General features: G+C 52.6%; 1 protein-coding gene across 1 annotated transcript; it reads right to left on the bottom strand.

Moving 5' to 3' along the window:
* Positions 1-945: 945 nt before the first annotated feature.
* LOC102460791 (solute carrier family 22 member 6-A-like) lies at positions 946-21,380 on the bottom strand. Its single transcript, XM_075939124.1, has 10 exons — positions 20,163-21,380; positions 14,490-14,593; positions 13,857-14,011; positions 13,355-13,523; positions 12,490-12,613; positions 10,775-10,890; positions 9,970-10,184; positions 8,651-8,759; positions 6,782-6,985; positions 946-3,441 (listed from the first exon to the last, which is right to left on the bottom strand). The coding sequence occupies exons 1-10, from the start codon at positions 20,562-20,564 to the stop codon at positions 3,360-3,362; spliced, it is 1,680 nt and encodes a 559-aa protein (XP_075795239.1). The 5' UTR covers positions 20,565-21,380; the 3' UTR covers positions 946-3,359.
* Between the last annotated feature and the right edge of the window lie 869 nt (positions 21,381-22,249).

Genomic DNA, 22,249 nt, shown 5'->3' with positions numbered 1-22,249 from the left:
AGAAGTAGCAGAAACAAAACAAAGTTAATGTGAAGGATGATGCTGCATGAGGGAATGAGGGATTTGGGTGTGGGAAGGGGTGAGAGGTGCAAGCTCTGGGGGGGAATTTGGGTACAGGAGGAGGTAGAGAAAGGGATGCTGGCTCAGGGAGGGGGCTCCAGGCTGGTGAGTGTTGGGGTGCTAAGCAAACCACAGGCTTGTGGACATGAGGGTGGAGGAGTTCAGGTTGGGGTGCATGAGGGGCTCAGGGCAGGCAGGTTGGGAGTATGATGGGCACAGGTGTGGTGGCGTGTCAGGGTTACCCCGCCTCCTGTACCCCCGTAGTGGCACAAACAGACTCCACGAGCCAGTAGAATAGAGGGAGTTTATTGCTTCTCCAGGATACAGCACAGCAAAGATGTAATCCGGTTACAGGGCCAGGCCTAGGATGCCTCAGCCCCCCTTGAGATGGGGGAGACTGGGCCCCTAAATCCCAACCCGTTGCTTAGGCTGCTTCCTCCATGATACCAGACAGAAACCAAAAAAATTCTCTTCCAGCCCTGCCCCCCAGCCAGGGCTGGCCTCCCCTCCTTCCTTTGTTTCTCTCCCTGGGAGGCAACTGGTCGGACAGGTTGGGAGCCCCTTGCATAATGACTCATCCCCTGTCCTGCTTGGCCATGCTACAAACAGCCGCCAGCGGAGGTCACCCACAGCCCACCGCCCAGCATAGCAACCAGCAAGGTACCAACACTATGTCACAACAGGACACAGATTTGTAGTGTTATGGCAGAAGACTGGGGATGTGAGAGGCTCAGAACAGGGGGTTCCAGAGTATGATAGGTTCAGGGTTGGGGTGTATGTGGACATGCAGGGGTGTTATGATGCTGCAGCCAGATGAGGACTTGGCCCCAATGGGGGCTTGTTGGCCAGGCTTCGTTTTAAAATAAAATATGTCCAACACAAATGTTTCAGCATTGTCTTTATTTATGGGAGGGGTGGGGAACCTGTTTTGAGGCAGGACAGGAGAAATCAGAAAAATCAGTCAGGGACCACACAAGCAAGATGCGAAAAAACAACACCTCCAAGCCTCACTGATGTGGCCCCAACTAAGACACCTCGCACCCCAGCCCCATGGAAGGAAGGTAGGTAGGACTGAGGTTCAAGGTCAGATTAACTCTTGTGGGGTTCTATGGTAAGTAGAATTTGTGGGCCCCTCTACACTCTAAGGTAGGGCCAAAAATTGAGGGTTCCAGTGTGTGGGACAGGGGATCCAGTGTGTCAGTGAGTGGGATAGAGTTGGGGTGCAAAATCTGGGTGGAAAATAGGGTACAGGAACAAGCTAAGGGTAGGTGTCTGGCCAGGAGGGAGGGGGCAGGAGAAGGGTGCTGGTGGGTGTCCGGCTAGGAGGCAGGGGCAGAGTGATGGTGTCTGGGAGGGGGCAGGAGCAGGGTGCAAGTGAGGCCCTAGGCAGGGTGCAGGTGGGAGCCTGGCCAGGGGGCAGGTGGGAGCCTGGCCAGGGGGCAGGGTGTTGCTGGGTCCTGGAGCAGGTTGCTGGTGGGACCTTGGGCAGGATACTCGTGGGGGTCTGGGCAGGGAGGGCAGAGGAGCAGGTACTCGTGGGGAGTCTAGGTAGGGGACAGGGTACTCATGAGGAACTGGGCAGGGGGGCATGGTACTCATGGGGGTCTGGGTGGAGGGAGGGGACAGGGACAGCTCAGCTGGTACCGGGGGGGGATCCCACAGCTGCGCGCCAGGTCTGGGTTTCAGGAAGCACGTGCACTGCTTTCCTCCTCCCGAAAAAGCCGGCACATTTCCTGACTTCCTTCCCCCTGCTGCCTGCCTGTGCGAGGGGGGAGGGAGTAGAGGTCCTGGGACCGTGCCAGCTCCAGCTGCCCAGGCAGCGCACGCCCTGCTCCTCTGTTTCCCATGGCAGCACGCACTTCCTGAAACCCAGACCTGGCGTGCAGCTGTGGGACTTCCCCCCCCACACACTGCAGGAGCCCAGCACTACTCCATTTTTGCAGGAGGTAGTGCCAGCACGGGCTCTTTCTTAGGGTGGGTGAGGAATGACGGGGAGGGAGGGGAGACTGGGTCACCTCATGCCCCCCTTGGAATTTCTTCACCACCCCCAAAGGAGGCACGCCCCCCAGTTTGAGACCCAATGGTCTAGGAGGTTGGTTTTGCAGCCTGTGTGGGCTGGAGCAGTTGTGGGAGAGGATGCAGAGAGACAGGGCTTCTTGGGCACAGAGCCTGCTGGTGGGGCAGACGTGGGGGTTTCTGAGTAGGGAATTCTTACCTTCTGTTGTCGGGGAAACGGGGCTGTGTGCATTCTTGTGAATAATCTAAATTATAACATGCGCTCCTGGTGCAATGCTGGGACCTAAAGAGCCAATGCGATCTTTGGCTATATAAATAAGGAAGGGGACTGAGTAGGAGCAGAGAGGAAATTTTACCTTGTGTGTCTTTTCTCCCTTATTTGTTGCATCTCACCAGACCAGCCCTGGGCTCGGAGATTAAGTAATCACAAGACATTGTGCTGTGAAATGACTGTGTGTTTATTGCACGGCCATGTCTGCTCCCCGCTATAGAAAGGCTTGTTTTCTCCAGTGCGTAGGCTGAAACACAAGCTTTGGGACAGATTCATCCCTGCTGCATTCCCAGGGAAGGCTGTGATCTTTATCCCCCATTCTTGTGGCAGGCAGGTGCCAAGCAGTAGGTTGCATTTGCAGAAAACACTGGACTCTGGGCTGCTGTACACTCCACTGGGGTCTGTATCTCCTGTGCCTCCTCCCTTGGTAGCCCCCCAATAATGGTCAGGTGTAAGGTGCCAGCCAGCCAGGCCGTGCAGCTGGGCATCAGCCACATGACACAGTAACGCTATCTGTGTCAGTGCTGAGTTACGTTAGCTAGCCCCTGTGCCATCCCCTGGGCTACTCGGCATGAAGGAGGTTTGGTGTGAGCTTGTCCCTGTCTCCTTTCTTAGCAGCGGGGGAACGGGTTGCATTACAGAAGGCTGATGCCACATAGGAGATGAAGGGCCTCGTTGTGCTCCTTGGTGTACTCCAAGCATTAGTTAGCCTGGAAGGGAGTGGGGAGGTATTTCCTGAATGTTCCTGAGAGTTTTGAACCAGCCCGCAGGTTCCTTTCCCAGTAGGTTTCTCTCTGGAAACCCCTTCCCTCAAACTGCGGTGTAAATTTAATGCCTCCTACCCAGAATCCTTGTGTGCAAAAAGCCACCCTGGGTGTGGGTCTCAAGGGACATGGGGATGACTGGGAGCAGTGTGTGATTAGATAGGGGATATGTGGAACTGAGCTGCTGCCCTCCCCCCTACCCCTCCACCCCAATGAACCCAGAAGGACTCTGGGTCTGAGCACCGTCCTCAAGTCTCTTTGAGCATGACTTGCTCCGGGGTCTGAAGCGGAATCTTCTCTTGGGAGGCCTCAGCCCTCTTCTTGCGGGACCTTTGAGGAAAGGGAAGGGGGATACCGATGAAGCAGAGAGGCGGCACACCCAGGATCAGTTATTTTCCAGCCAGTTTGAACATTAAAACAGGGCTCAGGACATAGGCGTGCGCAGCACATTTCATTAGGGTGTGCACCCAAAGAATTTTTGTAAATGTACTCTTTAACCCCCGTTAGCCACACCTCCTGGCCCCCATGAGCCATGCTTCTGCCGGTAACACTTTCGGGGCAATATGGACACATGACCAGAAATAAAAGGTGTCATGTGCCCCCCCCAAGGATTTTTCCCATCATCCTCTTACCAATAGGGATCAGTTTGGCCCTCACCAAACCCCCCTCATGCAACAATCCTGCAATTGCATTAACCCAATGTGTGTGACATTAACTCGGGGGGTGGAGAGGCTGGGGGACGTGTTCCCTCTAAGAGTTTCCTCCTATGAGCACAATACATTTTGTGTTGTGCACCAGTCCTGAGTTGTGGCTTGTTTGGATGTGCTTCTGTGGCACCCAAGTTATTAATAAATATCTTATGAACCTCTACCTTTCCCCTCTGCTGCTCGGTCTCCTCCACTTGCTCCATCAGCTCCCCTGGTGCCTGCTGCCCCCCCAACCCCTTGCCCACCTCTGCTGTCCTGACTCTTGCCCTTCTCACTGCCCTCAGCCTTCCTGAGACCTGCCCCCCTCCACCAGCCTTTCACTCCCCACTGTGCCCACTCCTCCAGTAGCCCCACTCAGATCATGTGAGCTACCCCTCCTCATCCCCTCTTCTAACACCTCCTTCTACACACCTGCCCTGCCTCTCTCCTCTGGTGCTGGTCCCTCCCCTGCAGGTGTCTGCCCTCCTGCTTCACCCCCAGAATCCCCTGGCACCTGCACCTTCCTGGTGCCTCCCCCTTCCCTCACTGCCCCTGCCCCCTTTGCCTTCTTTTTCCCTGATGCCCACCCCCTCACCACTCTCTGCCCCCATTTCCCTCATGCCCCTGTGCCCTCACACGTGCCTTGCTCCATCTCCGCCTTCCTCATGCCCTCCCCTTCTTTCAAGCCTTCTCCCAGCACCTCCCCTTCTCCCCTCTAGCCTCCAAAGCCCTTCCCCTCTCATCTCAGCATCATCCTGTTTCACCCCTCACTGACACCTCTCCTTCTGCCCTTTTCCTCATTGTCTCTACGTGGCCCCTGGCATTTGTCTCTCTCCTGCACCCTGTCCCTTGGTGCCTTCCCCTTTATTCTCCTGACCTGCCTCTCTCCCCTCAGCACAAGCCCCTTCCTCTCTGACCCTTACCCCCTATTGTTCCCTCCTCTTCCAGCAGCCGCCAGCTGGTCTGTAACAGAGTTCTAGGGTTGGCCTGACTGTCACACTTCTGGTGCTCCCCCTACTCTGTCTTTCTTAGGTTTCTCAGCTCCCTTTTGGGCCACAAACCCCCACCCTGCAGTCTCTGGTTCCCAAAGTTCCAGCAGTCCCCATCACTTGGTGCCTGTACCGGGTCCGACTCGTAGGGTTGCCAGGTAGAACCTCCCCAAAAAAACGGACACACTTGATCGTGGGGGGGGGGGGAAGGGACTGGCTGGGGGGCAGGGACTGGCCAGGGGGAAGTGGGGGGCCGGGAGAAAGAGGGGATGGGAAGCAGATCTGGGGAAGGCGGGGGCCAGCCATGCTGCCCCCGACCCTGGCCCCCCCCCTCCCCGGGCCAGCCACGCTGCCCCTGACCCCGGATCCCCCGCTCCTCCCCCTGGGCCAACCGTGCTGCCCCCAACCCCCCTGTCCCTCCCCAGGCCAGCCACACTGCCCCCGGGCCCCCTTCCTCCCTCCCCGGGGCATCAGTGCTGCCCCCAATCACGGCCCCTCCTTCCTCCCCGGGGCCAGCCGTGCTGCTCCCGACCTTAGGCCCCTCCCGGGCCAGCCATGCTGCAACTGATCCCCTGCCCAGGGCGCACTCCCTTCCCCCCCCACCTTCCCGCCCGGGGTTTAAACTCACCTCGCTTGATGGGGCGGCGGGATGACATCACTACATCCCTGCCACCTCTTTCTGTGGGGTCCTAAGACCCACCAGTTTTGGCCGGGCGTGCGCGGCAAACCCAACGCCGTATCCATTCCCCAGAGCGCCGAAGCAGCACTCCTTTGCTCGCACCCCCTTTGAAACATTAGGGTGTGCCTGGGCACACCTGGCACACCCCGTGCACATGCCTATGGCTCAGGAATTATTCCCCTGGGCTGAACTTCACTAGAAGAACAATACAAGGACGTTATGCCCTGAAGAGCCCCAGGATCTAGTGGTTACTGCTCTGGACAGGAGACTGACTCCTGTTCTCACTGTGATATTGGGCAACTCCTGTCCTGCCTCTGTTCCCCCACCTCATTGTCCATTTAGACCGGTAGTGCCTAAACTTTTCAGGATCACTCCCCCTCTTGCCCTGTCCACGCCCTCCTTCCCAGTTGGGATTGGGACCAGGACCACAGTTTCCAGTTATGGTGTGGGACACCGACAGAAGTAAGAGGGCCAAGGCTAGGAGTGGGTCCGGGACCAGAAACGAAGCTGCAGACAGGGGCTGAGGCTGGGGGCTGGACCAGAGCTGGGAGTAGAGTGGAACTGGGTAGCACTTCCTCCCTGCCCTCCACAGGCTGACCCCTAGGGAGGCATATCGCACAGTGTTTGAGGACTTTTGAGGACTTGCCTACACTGCCACTTGACTGCGCTGTAACTTTCTCACTCAGGTGTGTGTAAGAACACACCTCCCCCAAACATGGCAAGTTACAGCGCTGAAAAGCACCAGGGTAAACAGGCTCCCAGCGCTGTTACCTGCTTCCCTCGTGGAGGTGTTTTACTTACAGCGCTGCGAGAGCTCTCAGCACCAGTGCCATGATTACAATAGGTGCTAAAGCTGCTGCGCTATCGCTACAGAACTGAGCTAGACTGAGCTAGCCTGAGCTAGACTGTCAGATCTTCAGGACGAATCTGTCTCACTGTGTGTCTATGCAGCACCTAGCACACAGGGGTCCCCATCTTGGATGGGGTCTGTGCAGCACCGGGAACAATGGAGGCCTGGAGGGGAATCTGTCTTTCGACACACATGCCCAGTCTCCCCTCACTGGAATCAGTCAATGGACAGAGGCTACTCTCTGTACAGCACCTAACACAACAGGTCCAGGGCCATGACTGGAGTGGCTGGGTGCTACAGTCGTACCAATCATAATGTCTCAGCCCAATTTGCCTTGCTAGCTGGGTGGGGGCAGAACTGATCCCAAGCACCAGCTGAGTGTTTTGGCCTTTGGAACCCAAGCCCTGTCTTGGTCCCAGGGTCGGAGTCAGACAGGAAGAGAGGGGAGGCCTCCCGCCAGACCCACCTGCTCTCCACCTCCTCAACAGTGTCTGGCAGTGGCTGGTTGAGTGTCTCCGGGAGGAAGGAGGCCGCAATACCGGAGAGGATGGGGGCGGCGCCGTAGACGACTGGCGGCAGGAAGGAGACGTATTCATCCAACATCTTGGCCAAGGGAGCCACAATACCTCCTACCCGGGCCATGGTGCTGCCAAAGCCCAGTCCCGTCTGCCTGGCATTGCAGGGAAATAAGCATCCAGAACAGGGAAGGTTAGCTCAGTACTGCGAGGGCAGCCCTGCCGGGAGAGCTGAGCAGTGACTATGGGGAGGTGCTCTCCCTTTACGGCCAGTGCTGTTCCCAGTGCCCCAGCATGGCACTAGGGGCATAGGCATGAGAACTACCTGGGTGTGGGGGGGAGCTGCAGCACCTCCAGGTTTTAGCTGGAGCTCTGCTACTGGCCCCACGCCTGAGACCCAGATGCTGGCCGCGGCCTCAGATCCTGTCTGCCAGCCCTGGGGCTCTGCCTGCCCCACCCTCAGATCCTGTTTGCCAGCCCTGGGGCTCTGCCAGTCCTGCCCACAGATCCTGTCTTCCCAGCTCAGGAAGGGCATGGACCAGGATAAGGGGGCTGGCTTTCAGCAGCCCCACTACTACAAACTCTCCCATGCCGCTGGCTAGGGGCACTGTGCTGCAGGGTGGGGGCTCAGCAGGAGATACTCTCTTCTCACAGTCAGTGCTGGCCCTAGGGTTGCCAGATGGCTGAAACAAACATACCGAACACTTCCCTTCCCCCACAAAAAAAAAACACCGGGAAAAAATTTTGTTGAAGGAAAAAAAGGTGGTGGGGGGGGACACCAAAGCTGTGGATCAAAAAAAAAAATACTCCAGGAACCTGGATCACTGCTAGGGGTTACCAGGTAGTCTGTTTTAAAAAAACAAACCCCAGACACGATTCATGGGGGGAGGGGTGCTGGGGAGGACCGGCCAGGAAGGGAGCGTTGCTGGCTGGGAAGGGGGGGCCCTGGAAACAGTTAATGGGGGGGGGGGGGAACAGGGCTGGCCGGAGGAGATGGGGGGGCCAACAGGAAGCAGGGCTGGTTGGGAGGGGTCGGGCAGAACAGGGCTTGGTGCAGGATATCAGGGGAGGGCGGACCAGCTGGGAGGGGGCGGGGCTGGCCAGGAGTAAGGGAGGGCGGGAAGCACAGATGCGGGGATCGGGGGGCCGTGGTGCTGGCCAGGAGGAAGGGGGGGGCCAGGAGGAAGGGGGGTGGGAAGCAGAGCTGGCGGGGAGAGGGGTGCAGCAGCGCTGGCTGGGGGGAAATCAGGAAGAGGAATGGGCCGGCGGGAAGCAGAGCTGGGGAGGGTGCAGGGGGGCTGACCGGGGATGATCAGGAGGAGAAGTGGGGGAGAACCAGCCGGCCCGGAAGCGGGGAGTGAGCAAATTGGCCGGCGGGGAGTGGGACTGACCTGGGCACTTGCTGCCTGCCCCACGCAGGCTCCCGGTGACACACGAGCGAGGAGGCTTCCCCTCCTCCTCACACTCAACTGACTGAGGGCTTCCGGCGGCAATCGCAGCCCCGCCTCCCAGCTGGGACTCCCAGACGCTCCCCCCGCCCACGCCAGGCTTCCGTCGGGTGCACAGCCAGAAAAATCAGAAAATACTGGACATTGCACATGTCCGGCATTTTCTGATTTTTTTTACCGAACAGAGCACACAAATACCAGACACCTGGCAAGCCTCGCTGGCCCTAGTGCCCAGCATGGGCCTAGGAGCAGGGCAGGGGCTCCCAAGGAGTACACTCTCCTTGCTCAGCCACTACTGACTCCAACGCTGCAGTGCCATGCTAGGGGGCACTGTGCTGCAGAGGATGAGGAAGGGCTCGGGAAGGGTCTTACCTGATCGGGGTGGGGTAGAGCTCAGTTGTGAACAGAAACACGCAATTGAAGGCGGCTGAAAGACATCCCTTCCCAATCACAGCTAGCGACGTGCGCACCATCTGCAACTCTGCAAAGAGGGAGCAAGGAGAATCCAGGGCTAGAACACTGCTCGGAGCGCTCCCTTGCAGCCCAGCCCTGCCACCTTGGCAGCATCTCTCCTCTGCCCTGTTTCGCCTGCTATATCCCAGTCCCTGCTCTTTCTCCCTTCATCATTCTCCAGCAATTGGCCTTTCCCCTCTCTCCCACAGCTGAGAATCTCTCCATCGCTCATCTTGGTTGTTTTACCCTCTGACCTCGCTCACACCTATCGCAAAGCTAGTCAGATAGATGGGTGTGTATGGAGAAAGACAGGTCGTTATGTGTATGGATGGGCTGATGGAGGTATGGCTAGGTGATTATATATGTGGGTGGATGCATAAAAAGGCGGTTACATAGGTAGATGAATAGGCAAGTGGTTATGTATGTAGATGGGTTCAAGGATGGATTCCTGGTTATGTATGTGGGTGGATGGATGGATGGATCCATAGATTGTTGGCTACTTATGTGGATGTATTCATAGAGAAGTGATTTTATATGTGAGTGGATGGATAAATAGGCAGGTATGAATGTAAATGGATAGACAGGGCCAGCTTTACACCTTAGGTGCCCAAGACATAACATTTTCAATGCTCCCTCCCAGTCTACAGCTTTCATGACTTTCGTGTTGCATGCAGTTTTAGAGATGTAAGGCACCTCTAGAATACTGGCAACCCAGCCACATGCCCACTGTGCTTAATTGAAAATCCATCCCATGGAAAGATAGATGATTGATCGTGTATGTGGATAGAAGGATGGATAGGTAGCTAGGTAGTTGTATATATGGATGGATGGATGGATGGATGGATGGATGGATGGATGGATGAATAGGTGGTATGCATGGGTGGATGGATAAATAAATAGGTGGTTATGTAAATAGATGAATACACAAGTGGTTGTGAATTTGGATGGGTTCAGAGATGGATAGGTAGTTATGTATGAGGAGGGATGGCTAGATAGGGGGTTATATATGTGGGGGGATGGCTAAATAGGTGGGTGTGTATGCGGATAGAAGGACAGATACACGGGTGGGTGTGTATGCAAATAGAAGGGTGGATAGATAGGTGTGTGTGTATGTGGGTGCAGAGAGCGAGCGATGCATACTGAAGGAGTCAATCACTCTTAGTTGGAGTGTAGACTCATGGAGTTTTCTTGGCAGTTACGCACTAAGCATTGTCGCGTGTGGACTGCGCTAAACTCACCTCTGGGCACAAAGATGTTGGCAATGATGACACTCCCTGCCAGGATGAGGCAGGCTGAGAGCGTGACCCTGCGCCCAATGTAGGACATGGAGATGGTGACCACCACTTTGGCTGGGAAGTCGACGGCTCCAAAAATCAACTGGATCACATAGATGCTGACGCCAAAGTTCTGCAAGTCCATGGCCAGCCCATAATAGGAGAAACTGGCAGAGAACCTGCCATTGGCCATAGAGAGGAAAGCAAAGGGATGAGTGAGAGTCCTACTGTGTGTGCAGCCCAGTGAGATTCAGCTCCAGGCCTAGTCACAACTTAACCACAATCTAGATGGGCCTTGAGTACTATCTAGGCCCTTGTGTTACTCTTTTGAACAGCCATAAAAGTCTCTCCAGGGTAGAGTTGGCCAGGGGAACTTTTAGTGTAACACTTGGGGGTGCTCTGCTTGGTGTACGCAGTGATGAAACAGGGTGGGTGTGGATGGGCATTATTCAAAGCAGGGATGCCCAGGACTGCATGGACACACCTAGGGACCTAAACTGCACCAACTTTAGAGAGAAACTCCACATTCCTGATTAGAAACTTACAGACTGGGAGATAGGACAGCTAGATGGAAACATAAGGTCAACAGACACATCTGTGTATGTCTAGGGCTAAATTGGAGCATGGATAAATAACCCTTGGGCAGATAGATGTCCAAAATCTGTGGGTTATTTATGCTGGGAAATGAACTAAGGTTATTGATACTGGGCCTGCCAGATCTGATGTGAACCCAGATTCTGGATCAGGATCAAAGGGAAGGAGCTCTTACCACACAACTGAGAGGCAGCAGAATATGTGACGTATGGCGGGTGTGCGCACCAGGTCTGAGACAGTGTAGGAGGACTTCACTGTTGACAGTTCCTTCTGCATGTTGGATTTTAGAATCTAGTAGGAAACAAAAGAATGGGTGGGGAAGCACATGACAGCCCCACAGATTCACCTATGATCACACAGGACCTGCCAATGGCTTCTCACTCCAGCAAATGGTAGCTAGTCACTTCTGACTAAGGCAAACTCCCGTGGACCTCAGGTTTTAGTTCAGCAAGACCTACTTATGATTGAATATAGAGGCCACACTATATTGACCCTGCTGGCCTGGTATTATTGGTGCTATTGATTAGTAATATTATGGTAGCACTGAGAAGCCACAACTAAGTTCAAGACTTAGTAACATGGTTCCCTCTCTCCTCCCCCACTATTCGAACCTTACACACCAACCCATCTGCTCTGCAAGTGTCCTTCCAGTGTTCTCTGCCAGGCTGTTAGTTGTGTGAAATAGTTTGCTGGTTTTAAACCATGGACAAATATCCACAGGGGACTATGTTAATTTCACTTTGAAGCAAGGGAGGAAGCCCAAATGTCCCCGCTCTCTGCTGAAATCAGACTTTATTCAAGCTCCCTTGCCTAGAACTAGAAATCTAGTGGGACCGGCTTTCCTACGTTCTCTGAATAGATTAAAAGTAGGGCCATCAAGCAATTTAAAATAAATTGTGATTAATTGAGCGATTAAAAGAATTAATCATGATTAATCATGTGATTAATCACACTGTTAAACAATAACAGAATACCATTTGTTTAAATATTTTGGATGTTTTCTACATTTTCAAATATATTTATTTCAATTGCAAGACATAATACAAAAAGTGCTCTTTATTTTTATTACATATATTTGCTCTGTAAAAATAATATAGTATTTTTCAATTCACCTAATACAAGCACTGTAGCACAATCTCTTTAGCATGAAAGTTGAACTTACAAATGTAGAATTATGTACCAAAAAACTTGCATTCAAAAATAAAACAAATCCACTCAGTCCTATTTCTTGTTCAGCCAATTGATAACCCTTGTTATCACTTCCTAGTGACACTGTAAATAAAAAGTGGTCAGAATTATCTCCTGTAAATGTAAACAAACTTGTCTCAGCAAGTGACTGAACAAGAAAGAGGACTGAGTGGACTTGTAAGCGTTAAAGTTTTGCAATGTTTTGTTTTTGAGTGGAGTCATGTAAAAAATACATTTGTAAGTTGCACTTTCATGATAAAGAATTTGCACTACAGAATGTGTATGAAGTTGAAAAATACTGTTTCCTTTGTTTATCATTGTTACTGTGCAAATATTTGTTATATATAGTAATTATATATATATTATATATAAAAGTAATTATATAAAGTGAGCACTATACACTGTATTCTGTGTTGTAATTGAGATCAATATATTTGAAAATACAATACTTAATACATTTCAGTTAGTATTGTATTGATTAACAGTATGATTTAAACTGCAATTCGTCACAATTAATTTTTAATTGCAATTAATTTTTTTGGTTAGTTGCATGAGTTAATTGTGATTAATCAATAGTCTTAATTAAAAGGTTAAATGACCTGATCCTCAGCTGATATATATGAATGACTCAAGTGGGGTTTTGTCTATTTAGGCCACTTCAGGATCAAGCCCTTCAGTAAAGGCTCCATTGGGTCTCTTTACCTCTGTGGTAATCTTCTCCCCTTCTTCCTGTTTCCCATTCACTCTGGCGACCCTTTGGAGCACATTCACAGCTACATCAGCTTTACCAGCCAGAACCAGCCAGCGGGCAGATTCTGCAAGCCACCTGTTGAAAAAAGAGTCAAATATTTGTCCTGTAGAACCAAGGTCAGTGATGTGACCCACAACTTCAACAGAGTCCTCAAAGCAGGATCAGTGGAAACGTAATGCAGCACAAGATTATTATCCCGGTATTACGATGAGGAAACTGAGGCACAGACCATCAGAAACCTGCCTAAGGAGCCAGCAGCTGAGCCAGGAACAGAATCCAGGAGTCCTGTGCTCCATCCCTTTGTTTTAGGTATGGACACCCAAAAGCCTGATTCCTAGTTCCCTGCTGTAACTCCACTTGAGAGCTGCATATACAGGCAGGCCTCGGGTTATGTACAAGATAGGGACTGTAGGTTTGTTCTTAAGTTGAATTTGTATGTAAGTCGGAACTGGTACATATTGTAGGGGAAACTCTAGCCAAACATTTCTCCAGAGCTCAGTTTTATTCTCCCACACCTCACTTCCCTCAGTCCTTTATTCTCAAGCTGAGGGGTCTGCTGAGAAAAGCCGCTCCGCATCTCCCTGGTCTGCTGGGGGGAAGCAGCTAGTGCGGGGTTGCCTCACCCCATTTGTAAGTAGGGATCCGATGTAAGTTGGATCCATGTAACCCGGGGACTTCCTGTAGTACCCATGAGTCCTGTCTCCCAGCTCCCGGCTTTAACCACTCGACACTCCCCCCCTCCCACCTGCCTGCTAACAACCACAAGGAAAGAGGGCAGCACTTGCTCCTGGAAGGGAGCTCTTTAGAGATACGTACCAGGAATAGAAGAGGAAGAGGAAGAAAGGCAAAGACACAGCCAGCTGTAGCCAGCGCCAATCTGGAATGCCATATGCCAAGCCTGCCAGCAGGAGCTGGCCCAGGGTGTAGACAAACCCTGATATGGCAACGGTGATGGTGCGGAACTGGGTGGGGATCCATTCCACAACTGCAAGGAAAGGAGCCTTGTTTAATCTGCCCAGGGGCCGTGACCAGGATACCACTAGCCCTGACTCTCCTGGGACTCACTGGCACCACATGGCATTGTCCCCTCTAGGGCTGCAACAGAAAGGAGGCAGCAGGGAAATGTGCAAACAGCTCTGCACTCTGAGCTGCAACCTCAGACCCCCCCACAGTGGTAGCCAGGGGTATTGCAGCCTCCAGTGCTGCAGCTCCCCCGGTGGCAGCAGGTGGTGCAGCACCCTGCATACACCAGTCACAGTATCTGCTATGGATGGAGGTGAGACACGTAAGACCCAGCTGCTAAGTAGGCGGGGCTTACTCAGGCAGGCGATGCTGAGCCCGAAGCCAGACAGCGCCATCCCACCCAGGAAGCGGAAGATGCAGTAGGAGATGTAATTGGGGGAGAAGGCCGTGCAGGTCCCCATCACGGCCAGCTGCAGAAAGGACCAGATGAGCATTGCCTTGCGTCCAGTCCTATGGCAAAGGGGGATAGAGAGGGGAATGAGAAACAGGCAATGAGAAACTCAATGCATCAGTGAGTATAGGGTCACATGGGCTCTGAAGTGATTGGAGAGGCAGTGGCATGCCCAGCTGGGTATGACCATGAACCAGATGGGGACCATGTGGAGTGACGGCTGGAAGATTTTAATGCTAGATGGGTGCATTAGATTGTCCAGTCTGACATCCTGTATCACTCAGATCATTGGGCAATTACACAGGGCCCAGGAGGTCCCAAATGAAACGGAGGCTCCATTGTGCCAGGTGCTGCGCAGCCCCTGACTAATATCAGGGCCCCATCATGCTGGACACTGCCCAGAGACACAGCCCCAAACAGAGTGCCAGGGGAAAGCTGGGGCAGAGAGAGAGAGAGAGATGTCAAGTCACAAAGCAGAGCAGGGAACAGAACTCCAGTCTCCTGAGTCCCGGCCCTGTGCTGCCCATGTCAGCTCACCTGTCAGAGAGACCACTGAGCACAAGCGCTCCCACCAGCACCCCAGCCATGTAGATCGACTGAGCCATCTGCCGGAGCCTCCGCAGGTTACACACGAGGTCCCACTGCAGATGGGGGAAGGGAGACAGAGAGCAAGTCAGCCATTTCTGGAGAGGCCCAACGGATGGCGAGCAGATACTAAGGCACTGGAGCATGGAACAAGATACAGCCCGGGGGCTGTGAGTCACAGAAGCTGCTTGGTGCATGGTGTCCATGGCCAACAGCGGTGGCTTTCCTCAGCCCGGCTGTGGTTGTGCAACACAGTCACTGGTATTCTGCTCTCATTACCCTGGAATCACTGGGGCTGCTTCTCACTCCTGCTCAGGCCCCTTTGTATCTCTCTGGCAAGGTAAAGGAGCCTTAACATGAGTGGAAATGGCTCCCTAGGAACCGCGTGGGACTGTGTGTCTCCCTCGCTGGTGTGGAGCTGAGCTAAGGGGTGAAAGAGCACCTGGAGAATGCACAGCAGTCTGCCTATTTCCTTCCTCCCCGGGGCCATGGGACCCAGCGTGTGTATTGGAGCAGCCCAGAGAGTCTGGTCTCTATGCCATTCCTGCCCTGACCATTCTCCTCTCCCACAAGAGGCCTGGGCGATGCTGATGTTGCAAACGCAATTAAAGTAATGAGCCCCACTGTCGTAGGAACGTGAAAAACAGAAGAGGGTTTGTCTGGAGAGAGAGATGAGGGGTGTGTCTGGGGAGAGATACGATACATGGAATGTCTCAGTCTGCTGTATCGCCTGCACAAATGCTGCCTGTTCTCTGCGTGGGCGAGGGGTTGGATTCTGGGCCTAGGGACAAGTAACAGGAGTTTCTCAAAGGAAGTGAGATGACAAGAAGGAGTTGCAGGGCAGGGATTCCAAGTCTGGAAAAGCCTCAGACCTTGAGGGAAACTGCATAGCCCAGTTTGGACGAGATGGCAAAGGGCACCAGACAAAGGACTGAGAACAGTAGGACACCTCATCCTCAGCTGGTCCAAGATCATAATGAGGTGCCCAGGAGGCATGGGTGTTGTGGGAGGGGCTTGAGGCACTGTATTCCTACCCCATTCGGCTGACTGCCAGAGAAGACAGGCATGTGACTAAACTGTAGGATGTTTTCTAGGTATGGCTTTCTGTGGTGGTTTCTTGCTGAATAAATTGTACTTTGCTTTCTGGCAGCTGCCGGGGCCCTGGGGAAGCTTGGCATTGCCTCCAGCTGAGCAGAGCTGCAGGTGCCGGACTCCAGTCAGGCCTGCAGAAATAATTGCGGAGAGTTGCAAGAGGAACTGCAAGTTTAAATCCCTGCACTGGGTGGAGGGAGTTGTGGGACTCTACCTCAATAGAGTGAGGGCTAGAAGCTAGAGACCTTAGTGGGGTGTCCCAGGGGAGGCCACGAAGGGGTCAGCTGTGCAGCGACCGCAGGAACTGTGTGGGCGTGTAGGAGGATGGATGGGTAGATAGAGCAGTGTGTGGGGAAATGGATGGATAGACTCACAAATCAAAATCTCTGCAGAAGTTGTGGCCAAGAACCTCAGTCATGAGAACAAGCATTTGTGGGCATGTCAGCTGGCAGCACATAGCCTGGGAGGGGGGAGAAAGGAGGGCAGAGAGCCATTGCCCTCCCACTTTGTACCCGTTGTAAGTGTGAGAAACAGGGAGAGGGCAGAGAGGAGTGAGCTGGACATGGAGTCTTAGGGAGAAGAGATGGCTTGGGGACAGGATCTTGGGAAAGGAGATGGTGTGAAGGTGGGGCAATGGGAGAAGGGATGGGTTGGGGCCTCAGGACAATGGAATGTGTGGGGGTGGGCCCTCAAGAGGAAGTGGGATGGGGGGGCAAGGCCACTGTTTGGGCCCCTCTGGCCCCTCCACTTTTACGGTGCTTCCACCGCTCCTGTCATGTGGTCAGGTAGGGCCTTTGTACTAACTCAAGGGCCATTTTGGAATGTGACCTTTCTGTGGTGTTGATCAGTATCTCTGGGGTTGATGCAAGTGCCCATTCGGAGCTCAAGTTGTTCTGCCGTCTGTGGTCTGCCATAACCCCCCTCTCATTCCCAGCAGTAAGGCTGCTTAGCCAGCGATCCCTCGCTCTGAGCTGTGCATTTGGGGTTTGCTTCCTACGTGCAGTACTTCACACTTGCTTTACAGGATTTCATCGTGCTGATTTCAGGCTGTAACAAGCTGCCCTGCTCCCAGATACCTCACTGACCCCCACAGAGTCTCTTCTCAGGGACTTTATTTTTCCAGGTGCTGGGCAAACACAAAACAAACAAAGAGTTTCTCAGCTCGAGCTAAGTTACAGCTTTCCGGGTTTTTTCTCCTTTGCCTTTCAGTGCTTTCTGCAGGAATCTTCCAGGTACCCTTCCCTGAGCACCCCTCCCAGGGCTTTCTCCTTGCACGGCCTGTTATTCCCCAGCACGTTTCCACTGTCTCCCCTCCCAGGAATCTCTTTGGAACTCCCTGCTTCTTGCAGCTCCCTGGTTGTGCTTCTTCCAGCAGGTTCCCACGGCCTCCCATCTCACAGAGCTTCCTGCTTCTGGCCTGTGTTCCTATTCCCAGGGAGCCAGCAATGAGCTCCCCAGGTCTCCTCTAGCCCCTTTCCTAACTGACTAGGCCAGAGGCACCCAGCTGTGCACCCTCCAGAACCCAGTTGTGGTCAGCTGATCAAGCACAGGTACACTGGCCCTGTCCCCTTTTAGAAAACCGATGTCACCTGGGCCATAGACAATTCTCCAACTTGCCAACGTTCTTTTGAATTCTGATCCTGCCCTTCAAAGTACTTGCAGTCCTTCCCAGCAAAATGTCACTTGCAAATTTTATAAACAGACTCTCCACTCTATCATCCCAGTCACTAAATGAAACCTCACTAGATACGCCCTCCCAAATTGACAGTGAACCATTGATTACTATTCGAGAATGGTCTTTCAGCCAGGTCTGCAACCACTTTACAGTAATTTCATCTAGATCACATTTTCCTAATTCGTATGCCCTGTGAGACGGTTTCAAAAACGTAACTAAAATCAAGAGATATCACATCTACTGCTCTCTCCCCCATCCACTAGCCAGTAACTCTGTCAAAGAAGGATATTAGGTTGGTCTGGCATGACTTGCTCTTGACAAATCCACGGTGGCTCTTTCTCATTACCCTATCATCCCCTATGCTTGCAAACAGATTGTTTAATAATTCATCCCAGTATCTTGTTGCAAAGGGGTAAGTAAGTTGATGTGCCCTGGTGCAGGTGCAGTGGTAAGACACTGGCCAGCTGGGTGCAGGACTCTGGATGCAGCCTGCCACCATACACGAGTGGGCCTGAGCCGGAACTTACAGCTCACTCTTGGTGGGATGGCCACAATACACCCAAGCTCCAGCCCTGGTGCTGGGGCATCCAGGCAGATCGGGACCTGCCACCCCAGCCAGCCCCAAGGATCCAGTGGCCAGGCAGCATGGTCTCTGCTGCCCCAACCAGCCCCAAGCTCCCCCTATGCCTGCCCTGAGTCCTAAATTCCTACACCCCCACAGCTCCTGTCCTGACTCTTGCACCCACTTGCCTGATTCTTTTCATCACCCCCCACATCCCTCATATCTCCAGCTGCAATCCTGTACCCCCCACACACCTTCACTCCCTTCCCTGACTCTTGGAGCCTGTCCCCCTCCCATGTCCCTATCTCCTGCCCAGAGCTGCCCCTCACCCATCCACACCCCAACCTACTGTCCTGAGCTCTCTACACTTCATCCCACACTTACATTCAAATAGGTACTGTCATAGTGCAACCCCCACTGCAAGACCCTGCCCTAAGGCCCCCCCTGGGGATGGGGGTTGCACTATGACAGTACCTGTAAGAAACGTAAGTTACTTTCACCCCTGTGTAGTAGGCTGACTGATCTCGGATTTTCCCCAGCTCTCTTTGCTCCTCTTTTCAGAGACAGGTAAATTTGCCCTTCTCCAATCCTCTGGAACCTCATCCCTTCTCCTTGAGTTTGCAAGGATAAACGCGACCAGTTCCGAAATTGTTGCAGGTAGTTCCTTAAGTACTTTTAGGGGGGATTTCATCTGGCCCTGCTGACTTGAATACATCTAACTTGTCTAAATAGTCTTTCATCTGCTCTTTCCCTACTCTGGCTTGTGTTCCCTCCCTTCGATTGTTAATGTTAAATGTGTCATCTGAAGAAGTGGGCTGTGCCCACGAAAGCTCATGATACCATCTACGTGTTTTGTTAGTCTCTAAGGTGCTACTAGACTATTCGAGTTTTTTTAAGTTTTTCCTGTTACAGACTAACTCGGCTACCCCTCTGAATGTTAAACTCCTCAGCCTTCCTACTTTCCTTTGTTTTTCTCTTGCACCATAGGTATCTCTTATTACCTCTTATATTTCTTGCTAAGAGCAAAAGTGGAAGTAAGCTGGTGCGCCCTGCTGCAATGCACTGGTAAGAGACTGGCCGGCTAGGGAAGGGGCTCTGGGTGCTGCCAGCTACTTGGGCTGCATGGCCTCAGTACGTCCAGACTCCTGCCCTGATGCTCAGGCGGCCAGGCGGCATGCTACCTGCCACCCCAGCCAGCCCCAAGGGATCTGGTGGCTGGACAGTGCGGTGGCTGCATTCCCAGCCCCAAGCTCCCCACACAGATGCCAATCACCTGCCCTGAGCCCTCCACACTCCAGTCCCCCGCCCTGACTCCTGTACCCCGATGCCATCCATACTCCTTCCATGAGCCCCCCACTCTGAGCCCCACTGCACATTCCAACCCCCTGTGCTGAACCCTGCACCCCCCACAACACAGCCCCCTACTCTGAGCCCCCCACATTCCATCTCATTCTTAAATTTCTCACGGGTACTGTCCTATCACAACCCCTGCCCTGATCCTGTCCCAGGAGAGGGTTGCAGTACAACAGTACCTGTAAGAAAGCAAAGTTACTTTCACCCCAGCTAGGAGTGACTAATTTTGTGCTTTAGTTCTTGTTGTGTCCCTTCCTACTCACACTGTTCTTTTGTACCCAAACGTAGCCATTAGTCCGTGTTTCCACTTTTTTATTTTCAGGTCTTTAAAGAGCTCCTGTGGGCCATATTTGCCTCTTACACAAGACAGCCAGGAAGGAAGGTATAAAAAAGGTTTGCTCTTGTACCACCAATTCTATCTCTTTAAGAAACTGCCAGCTCTCCTGAACTCCTTTTTCCCTTAGATTTGCTTTCCATGGGAACCTCCCTCCCTCCCCCCCCACACCAGTTCTCTGGATTTGGTACAGTGGGCTTTTTGTCAGTGCCTTGTCCTCTTTCTGCTGCTCTCATTTCTTCTTTCCCTTAGAATCACGAAATCTATCATTTCATAACCACTTGCATCCAAATGTCCTTCCCCCTTCAGAGTCTCAACCGTTTCCTGCATTAGTGAGAACTGAGCCTAAAATGGCTGTCACAGCCCCCTGCTACTCCCTCTCCTTCGTCTCCAACACATTCCAACCATTTCCTGAAGATTTTGTGTTTTGCTGTATCTCCCTTCCCATTCAAACCCTGGTATCCACCTGTCTCATACGCATCTCTGTATCTACCTAGTTACCGATGCAGTCCTCCTCTCTCTGATCCCTGAGCACCTCAACTATAATGGCATTCTGCATTCTGCAGCACACCTGTTCCATCTAGAGCTTCGCAACTCAGCAGGTCTCACCTCAGTAATGATGGTGGAGGTGAAGATGCTCCTGTCATAGGTCCATCCCTCCCTGCAGGGCTCTGTGGCCAGCTGAGTTCCATTGGGCTGGGTGGCATTGGGGTCTAGGAGCTGCCACTGAGTGCTGACAAAGCGGTGGCACTTCTCTGGCTGTTGGTTCCTGTCCATGGGGATGGAGACCCGGAGAAGGTCCTGGGAGTCCAGGTGCAGGGTAGCATTAGAGTAGCGGGTGTTGTTGCCATCGATACGGATTTGGCAGTGGTGCCCTGGGATGGCAGCAGTAAAGTTCTGCAAGAGGTTGTGGCTGGCCATCAGCACGATGGGGATGGTGAGCAGCGTTGTGTGGATAATTTGAAAACGTCCCATGCCACCCACCTGGTGCAAGAATTCAGCAAAAGTCATGATCCTGCTGGAAGTGCCTTGTTCTCAGAAAGAACCCCAAGCAACAAAAAAATACTCCAGGATTCCAAATACTTCTAGAGCTGCATGGATCTCAAATATAAACAGTGATTAATGGGCTGCTGTTACCACTAGTTGCTAACGTGTGTACTTCTGTAATTGACTGTCACGCTCTTGGATCCAGCGGTCCGGAGGTCACTCCCCTTACGGGGAATCTGGTCTGCAACTGATCGAGGCTTTAGAAAGTGATTGGAAGAGTCCTTGCAGCCTTGGAAAGATTTAGCATTTACCTAAGACGCTGCTGTGGAGTTGCTCCCAGCACTGAAATATCCACAGGAGAGCTGGCAAAAGAGCTTTTCATTTGATTGTGGAGCTTTAGCTTTGGATTTGTACCTGTGGCTTGAGGTTAGAGTCACTGAGTCTGTCAAGCTTCCAGGTTGCCCAGTGGAACTGGTCGCTCAGTGAAACTTCTATGGCAAATAAAACAGAACCTTTGCTGGGGGAGAAGGGGAGTTGAAAAATAGATTCCTGTTTTCCCCCTTCTGGCAAAGAGAGCCTGATTTAACAGTCCTAGAGGATTATATAAGCGTTAATCAGCTCATTAGGTTGAAGTTTTACTCTTGTTTTAAGGGATTCATTAAAATGAAAAGGGAAAAAAATCTGAAAAAAATGTAAGGGGAAAATGGAGCAAAATGCAGCAGAGGAAAGTGCACTGGGTTTGCTGGAAGATGAGTTCACTCTAAGGCATGGGGCTGAAAACTGTGACACCCCCAAGAGCAAAGTCAAGGAAAACCAGCCTTCTGGAATCGGAGAGGGGCCAAAAAGGGAAACGCATCCAGTGCTCTCTGCGGGCGGGGCTGTGCTCAGAAATGTACAGGCTGCATCATCAGGGTTTTACGTGGCTGGGTACAAGGTCAGTGCGTTCTAGAGGCCAAAGTGCCCAGGTCTGGTCTCTCCCACTGGGTAGCATTGCAGGTGTTGTGTGGCGCATTTGCCTGGCTTCGGCCATCGGAGAAAGCTGCATGAACACTTTGATCTGGAAAAGTGGAGAAAAGTCTAAATATAAGAAGGCTCTGTGGTTAAGGCACCGGAGTGGGATGCAGCGGATCTGCAATCAGGGCCACCCTTCAGGTCATGCTAGATGCTGCATGGACTCTGAGATCAAGGGCCTCCCTCTCATGCTGGGCACTTCACAAATCCTGACTGAGATCAGGGCCCCTCTCTTGTGCTGGTGCTCCATGGGTCCTGTCTGAGATCAGGACCCCTCTTGCACTGAGCTGGAGGATAATTCTCCCCCATTTTACAAACAGGGAAACTGAGGCACAGAGCAATGCTATTATTGGCTCAAGGGATCTCCTGGGTCCCAATTCTTTACTGAAAGGCCATTGTTCATCAGCTGAATAGGAATGACAACCTGTGCATCTATTTGGCAGAGCCAGTGGTAGCTAGTCAAATCCACATGTAGTTACACAAGAACCAGAGGAGCCAGCAGATGCTGGGGACTGCATGTCAGTACCTGGGAGTGGAGCTGCTCTGTTAAAAACCTCTCCCTGGCAAAATATCCTTTAAAGGCCAGTGGAGAGTACTTTTCAGAGTAAGTTCTGTGTTAGAAGGACAGCTTGTGGATTAGGCCCTGGACTACGACTCAGGGGAAAAATCTCAGATGCAAAATACCCCCTGCCTCAGTT

Source organism: Pelodiscus sinensis, chromosome 11 (genome assembly GCF_049634645.1).
Source record: "Pelodiscus sinensis isolate JC-2024 chromosome 11, ASM4963464v1, whole genome shotgun sequence".
Taxonomy (NCBI): Eukaryota; Metazoa; Chordata; order Testudines; family Trionychidae; genus Pelodiscus; species Pelodiscus sinensis.
The sequence above is the reverse complement of the archived record's forward strand: the minus strand, read 5'-3'. Positions and strand labels throughout refer to the sequence as shown.